Genomic DNA, 8,281 nt, shown 5'->3' with positions numbered 1-8,281 from the left:
TGAGATGATCGAGAAGGAATAAATTGAATTACCTTGATTAGAAGCTTGAAATTCAGAAAATCATGGACTGAAAATTCAAAACATAAACCACTGTAGTTGTGGCCTGAAAATAGGCATGAATTTAGGATAGTTGGAAGAATCGAAATGGGATGTATCGGTGAGTTGGAGAGAGAGTTAAAGAAAAAGGGATTTTTGAGATTTTTACAAATGGTGGGGAATAATAGTAAATATAGTAATATAACGTGTGTAGTTAGATAATTTTTTCTTTTATTTTTCATTTTTGGAAAAAGGCTCAAATTTCTCAAAAATCAATGGCATATTTGAGTTTTATCTTTTTATTTTTATCAAGTAGTACCTATTAATTAAAATATTTTGCCATAAAAAATTAATTAGTATTACAAGAGCTTCAATAAAGTTAAAATGCAAAAACATATATAAATGAATATGACTATTGATTTGATATCTAAATTTTATCTTAAAGCATTTATAATTTCTAAATCTAACGAATTTAACAAATTTTTGGGGTCGGTAGTCTCCATCAACTATACTAAATTGTGGCAATTTTCTAACCTCCATAATAAAACCACCGCAAAATGATTTATATGGTGAGGGTTAGAATAAAACGTCACAAAATGAATTAATAGTGGAATTTCTTAAAGTGAATAACCACACTTTGGGGTTCACATATACATCCACATTTATAAGACATTTGACATGTTTTTAATCATTAGTTTTCAAATAGAAAGAAATTATTTTCATAATAAGATTTCTCTCATTCATTCACACCAAATTAATTCATTGTTACATAGATAGATATTTATTTTATTACGTAACATTAGATATAGTACAACAACAACAACCCAGTGAAATTCCACAACGTGGGATCTGGGATAACAATAAATACAGTAGTGACAAGTAAAACAAACATTAATAGTACAAACTTGTTTAAGCAATTGTGAATGAATACTTGTTGGTATTCAAGTTTCAAAGCTTGTTCTTGTACCAATAAACACCTTTATCCTTGTCTTTCTCCACAAAGATGCACTCCTTTGTATCCCTCCACATTGCCTTTAAAATTGGAGTATCATCAAATTTATAGTATTCTCCTAACAATGGTTTCATAGCTTTTGTTGCCTCCACTGCATTGTGATGTGATATGTATGGAAATATATGATGCAAAACATGTGTATCTGTAACATTGTGGAATACCTTATTTAGGAAACCATAGTCTCTATCTACTGTAGCTAGAGCTCCCCTTAGAAAATCCCACTCAGATGAATCATAATGTGGCAATGAGGAGTGAGTGTGGTGCAAAAGAGTGATAAAGACTACAAGGCCATTGACAATAAGGAGGGGTACCCCATAGATGCAGACAACCCAAGCTAGCCCTTTAGTCAAAGTAGCGCGATACAACAAATAAGTAGTTGCAATGACACCTGCATCTGAAATGTAGATTTGTAACCTCTCACGATCGGTATATATTGGGCTATAAGGATAATAGTGACTTGCAAAACGGTCATATTTTTTTCCGGAGACATTGAAGACCAAGTACAAAGGCCAGGCAAAAGTGAGGGTGAAGGCAAGTATGAGGACTCGTCCTACTGGATTGTTCAAGTATTTGTAGTACCATCTTACTTTTGATTTAAGTCTTGGTTTGTAGACTTCATCATTCTCAAGGGAAGCAGTGTTGGCATGGTGACGACGATGACTATGTTTCCATGCAAAGTATGGTGTTAAAAGTGCAGAGTGGAGGATAAGACCAACAGTGTCATCTACCCATTGGTAATCACTGAAGCCATGGTGGCCACATTCATGGGCAAGGATCCATATTCCTTCGCCAACACAACCTTGAGCAATCCAGTAAGTAGCCCATGCAAGATAACTATATGGGGATGGAAGGAGGTGAAAGTAAGTGGTCGCAATGTAATAAAAGATGGAGACAAGTATGAGATCCTGAATAAGATAGGAGAAGGAGTGAATAAGAGATCGCTCAAAGCAGTGGGGAGGGATGGCCCTCTTGATGTCTCCAATTGTAAAAGGCGGCTTTGAAGATGGAACTCTTTCCAGAGGATTTTTCTTTTCTTCTCTTTCCATTGTCATATTACCACCACCTCCCATTTTTTGTTCTTCAATACTGAATCTGCAATAATTAAGTTGATTTAGTTATAATATAACACAATCACTGCGTAAACATGAAAATGCCAAATCAATTAGCATAAACTTTTCTTTAATTTAGGAAAACAAAAATGTTAAAGTTATTATAGAGAGCTAAGACTCATAAATTGGTTTCGTCTTTAATTTCTACTTGATTATTAAACTAAAAATAAGCTAAATATTCTATAATAAGAGCAGATCAAAATATGGAAGAAAATAAATTTTAACGAATTACTTAAATTAAATGTAGACTTTTATTGACAAGAAATACCTCAATTCAAAAGTAGAGAGAAAAGAGTCTTGAGTTTTGCTTTCTCAGATTGTGAAGATAGCTTGTGTATATATTATGCATGTATGTGGGACCCAAGAGCCAACCTACTTTGACTATTCTTAGCAGATAACTACTTTTATCTTCTTCTTTTTTTTATCATTATCATTATATTTTAATTTGCGTGGCTCTGTGTTTATGGGGAGAAAATAATCTCTCATGTCAGTGATTCATTTAATAGTTGGTTTGAGTTATGAGAAAATTTATATATATAATTTAGTGAATGGATTATTTATAAAGGGCAGTTTGGTGTATTAAAGTTTTTGTTATGTGTGGGATTTGAAGAAGTGTCTGACTATAAGGGTTTAGTGTACGCATTCTTACTTTGTATTTTACCGGTTACTTCAAGACGTCTCTTCAATAAATGGATTAGTTATATAGAGATTAATTATTTATGTATAAGTTATTTCCCTATAATTTATACAATTATGTAATTTTTTAAGTTGTAAATCAAACATCATATTTATATTATTTATGAATAACTTATTTCATAACTTTCTATCAAATGTGATATTAGTTATGTAAAATTTAATAAATAAATGATTCACTTTCAAATCAGCTACCGAACGACTCTTCGTGTAGTTGTTTAAATTTTTACGGGAATTAAAAAAAGAGAAATTTTTACTCTCTTCGTTACTGCTTTTACTTATTAAGACGGAAGGAAATGGTGGAAAATCAATACGGTCTATCCATATATATTTTATATTCCATGTATTTGTAAAATATTGGATACACCATGTTATATTCAATATTTGTGATTAATGTCTTGGAGGCTCTTGCAATTAATTTGTATCGTTGTATAATATTAAAATTATGGATAATACATAAAATTACACTTAAATTAGTCAATTAAATTTATTTTAACACTTTAACTTTATAAGTGTTTATTTACCCTCTAATCTAATTTGAAATGAATTTAATATCACCTTAAGAATATAACATCAATCCCACAATAAAAACTGCATTACAAACACATCATGTTACTATTATGTCAGCACTACGTTATTGTCATGTCAGATCCACGTAGAAAGACATTTAATTTTAAAGTTTTACTCCCCCCCCTCACCCCTTTTTTTTGTTAATTCATTACTCTCTGACCACTTGCACTATTTTTTTTTTGAGGGGGAAACAGACCCTACACGAGGCTCCCACCTCTCGTGCACAGTCAGGGGTTGAGCAGCACCCCCAAGCCTTAACATAAATAAAAATAATAAAAATACACGGAGGGGGACATAAACCTTACCTCCGAACTTAAGATGGTTCATAAGTCAGTCGACCTACTAAGATCGGCCAGCTCATCTCCATTGGTAGATGGAAAGCGATAAACCTATGAGAGGACTCCTCTCGATACAATAAAACTAAGAAAAACGTAAATGAGGGAGACTCTCCCCTTCCATGTCAATACAAGAAGAAAACCTACACTAGTCCTATTCAACTAAGCTACATTAAAACATAGCTAAATTGAAGAACAAGTATATGAAACTTCCAATTTCCATGGATCGAGATCGTTCATTTCATCTTCGCCTTCTTAATCTTTTTCATACCGAGCTTGTCCATGAGATGCGAGTGCTTCATGCAATGTCAGTGCATGGTGTTGCATATTTGGTGACATATGGATGTATTTCATTTGATGAGTCTTCAGTCGGCTAACTTTTTCAAGGTCGCTCGACTAACGTCTCTAGTTATCCGTTTGGGTTGTGACTTCTTGAGGTCTGTAGTTGCTACATATGCTATCATACTATAACATGTGGGATCAGTTTGATGTTGCATGATGCATATTGTTGAGATTTTGCTGACTGTTGCTGAATTGTGTGTTGCTTTTGGCTTGTGTTGTTGCTGATGTTGTTGAATGGTTGATGCATATGGAGCTTCTGTGTGACCTGCAGAATCAGTTGGACCACAAACAAGTACTACTGTTGTTGCTCTAGTATCTGCAAGGGATTTAGGGTTGTTGTTGTTGTGTGCTGGAAATGGTTGAGGATCTTCCAGGTCAGCTGCTGCTGCTATAGTACATGGCTTGTGCAACTGCAGCTTGTTAGAGTTTGCAGCTTCTGATGCTCCAGCAACCTGCATAAACAAACAAGCAAACACAAGGGGTAGGTCCAAGAAAGGTGAGCTCTTGTTGGTTCCAACAGTTGCTCCAGCAGGGGTTGTTTGGTTTCCTCATCTGCTGTAGTTGCATTGTTGAGAAACAGCCATAGTGAGTGCTGACTGTTGGAAGTTGATGGATTTGTTACACCTGCACAAAAACAATCAAACAAGAAACAATCAACAAAACAAACAGTAGGCTTGCACTCCATTGGTTGATGGTGTTCTGCAGATTCCTGTTGGTTGTTGGTGGTGTTGTGTGATTCATCAAGGTGTTGTAGGGTGTTGGTTGTTGGTGATCTTGTTGTGGGATGCTGCATGTGTGTTGCAACCATAAATGGGCCTCCAATTGCTGGATGGTCTATTGTATGTATGCACCTACCTGCACATCCAAGAATGAGAAGAAAGGAGAAGACCTCTACTCTATTCTTTACCTCTAGTGGTATGTTGATTATTCTATGAAAGCAATAAACTAGGGAGACTCTCCCTTTACAATATGACATAGCTATGTTGACTAAGAAACGGTACATTGCAAAATACATATAGAAAACTATTACACAATCTGACTTAAGATATATTAATCAAGGAGGTTGTTTGATCCTCTTTAGGCTTTTCCTTCTGAAACTTGCCAGTCCTTACTTGCACTATCATTATTGATTATCGGTATTAATCATCCTTAGATTTTTATATAGTACTCAATTTTTAGTAAATAGTTAATTCAAGAAAGACTATTCATAATGATTTTAGAACAAGAAAATTATTTCTCTACCCGTCACTTGCATTGTCGTTGCCATCATAAGTTCTTAACATTAGATTGTCCATTAGAACCTCGTTTTCCTCTATTGAAATTCATTATTTTTCAAGAAATTTAAAATTCTCTAAGAAATTCAAGTTTTTAAAGTTATATGGGTGTTGAAGTTTTCTATGATTTTGATGTGTGTTTAATGAAATTTTGATGAATATATAAATGTACTTTGGGTGGAATGTGGAGTTTAAAGAAGGAAAAAGGGAATGGGGGTGGGCATGAAGAAGTAGCAGAGGCGGACCCTATGGTGGCGTGAGGTTGCTCGTGCAGTATATATATATATATATATATATATATATAGATAGATAGATAGATAGATAGATAGTTTAAGAAAGGATAATATATTTAATTGTGCACTCTCATATTTAAAACTTGTCTGATTGAAGCCTTGATTTTACCTTGAAACATTGTGAGTTCGAGTCAAAAATTAAGCATGATGGCACTTGCCTTATCCCACCAAGACACTTAGCCTAAACCCAACGAAAACAGAAAATGCGAAAGTAAAATAGAAAGAATGACTAAAACAAATATAATAACGCTGATAACATAACATAGCTTAATATAACCCTCAAATCTGATCGTCACATGTACAAACCTTTAATGTAATACAGTAGATTTGAAAGAAATATAAATTTCAATGTCATTGTTTATGGAATAGAATAAAAACATAAATAAAGAGTGAGAGGTGTCCGCCGGGGTGACAAATAACTACCTCACTAATTCTCCAACTGAAGCCCCGGACGTAGAAAAGTAGTAGGAGAAATCACGACGATCTGGTCTCAAAAGCAACACAAGTGTAAAAAGCAAGAGTGAATACCAACCAACAACGGTACTTAGCAAGCAAACATCTAACTCTAAGTTAAGACATATCGAACTCGAGTACTCCATCACACACACTCTAAACCTCCACAACTACAATCTGCATAGAAATCAGCCCAACATAACAATTCTCACTCTATAACCACAGTTCACACGTAGAATATCACATATTTCACTTCAACACGCATATATATAGACAAGCACCACCATAATCTCACATAATTTCACCACCCACAATCCATACAGTCAATCACAAATATCAGGGTACAAAGATGAAGTGCAATGCAATGTAGTGCGATGTCGTATAGAATGATGTATGTTTGTCCTGATGATAAACAACTGCTAAATCATCAGTTCAGGACCCATGGGAGATATTTTTGTCCGTGCACCTACTATGGCGCGTGATACAATCTTAATATCCTCTCAATATGCGTGTGGAACGTCCCTTTTTTCATCAAAAAGAATCAACCATAGTGTGTGACACATTTCCTTTTTCCTCTTATCCTCACAAACCATCATCACAACATTGGTAAGCATCAATGAATGTAGACATGTGCAACTACTCAATGGGAGAAATATAACTTTCATAATCGTTTCCCAATACAAAAATCTCACCACAATATCATGAACAAGTTGATACAACCGTTCGAATCATTCAAGGCATTTTATACCACAAAGTCAACAAGTTCTTATTTTTTGTCGCTTTCATCAGCATCAAAGTTCATTTAATAATTGTCAAAGCATAAACTATGAAACCCTTCACCAATACCCATCACTCTCAAGCGTACAATGCCATACAAGGTTCAATAGACTTAACAGAGAGTTAAGAAGTCCACTTGGCTCAACTGAAATCAAACAATCACTCTGCCACTTGGTTCTTTTCTTTTCGACGAATTTCCAAATCAATACAATGGTCTTTCTTTCTGACGGATCTCTAAATCAATACAATCTATTTAAATATAAAACCAACAATACCCATCAAAGATTTCAGAAACAGGGCCAAATTGACCTAAAAAGCCATTTTCAAAAATTAGGGTCAAATCTGAATATTCCATTTATGATATTAACTCGCGGTGTTTTTATAAACAAATATTCATTTTAGAAATTATGTAATGCATGTTAATTTCAATACACTAAATTAAACATTCTATAAGAAAAATCTCAACATAACTAATACCAACACTACTAATACACCATATTTTTCACTATTCTTATATATCCTGCTAAACGACCCATAAATACATTTGGTCTCAAGATTTAGTTTATCCTAAAGGATGTACACTAACCATAATTTTTTGTACATGTTTGATTTTTATATTAAAATAACATTACCCAAAGATTTTGAAACTCGTTAGAGTAAACCACATTGAAATATGAGTTCAAATAAGCCCTTAATCACCATTTTACATAAAGACTTAGGTTATTTAAAAACCCTCATCTTTGAAATTCAAAACTAAAAATTTAATGTTAAAATAATGGATTGATTAATGGAAAATAAAGATTTGAGGTCTCAAATACTTACCCAAACGAAAAAACTTTGAAAATCGCCTAGACCGAGCTCTAAAAACTCAAAAATAGTGAAAAATCAAAAGAAATCCCGACTTTGGGAAGAAATCACTATTCAAGAAAAAATGCTCAACGTAATTGCATCACCCATCCATGAAATCGCGATAAGTTATCAAGGTCAACTCATTTAATTGACCATCGCGATTGGACCTTCACACGATGACTGAGAATTTAATCTTATGCTATCACGGTGCACACAAAAATTGACCATGCGATTGCGAGAGGGGGTCACATGACCGCGAAGAACAAATACCATGCACCAGAACTCAATAAACACAACAACATATGATTTCGTAAAATTGATCCTCGAAATTCGTTCAGAACCCTATGCATGGAACCCATGTATGCTACGCTACTAAATTCGACATTCATGTCGTAATTTGGTTCTTCTGATGCATTATCCTAAATTAAATGTATCATGTCAATACTAGACTTGGTAATGTTGAATGTATCATAAAATATATTTTGATACATTACCTTTAATGTATCAGAAGCAACAGGCTCTTCAAAGGGCTCTGCGG

General features: G+C 34.1%; 1 protein-coding gene across 1 annotated transcript; it reads right to left on the bottom strand.

Moving 5' to 3' along the window:
- Positions 1–779: 779 nt before the first annotated feature.
- Positions 780–2,489, bottom strand: LOC129902272 (delta(12)-fatty-acid desaturase FAD2-like). The gene is made up of 2 exons (XM_055977468.1): positions 2,426–2,489; positions 780–2,140 (listed from the first exon to the last, which is right to left on the bottom strand). Exon 2 carries the CDS (start codon positions 2,116–2,118, stop codon positions 985–987), a length of 1,134 nt encoding a protein of 377 aa, XP_055833443.1. The 5' UTR covers positions 2,119–2,140; positions 2,426–2,489; the 3' UTR covers positions 780–984.
- Between the last annotated feature and the right edge of the window lie 5,792 nt (positions 2,490–8,281).

This window comes from Solanum dulcamara, chromosome 1, assembly GCF_947179165.1.
Source record: "Solanum dulcamara chromosome 1, daSolDulc1.2, whole genome shotgun sequence".
Taxonomy (NCBI): domain Eukaryota; kingdom Viridiplantae; phylum Streptophyta; class Magnoliopsida; order Solanales; family Solanaceae; genus Solanum; species Solanum dulcamara.
The sequence above is the reverse complement of the archived record's forward strand: the minus strand, read 5'-3'. Positions and strand labels throughout refer to the sequence as shown.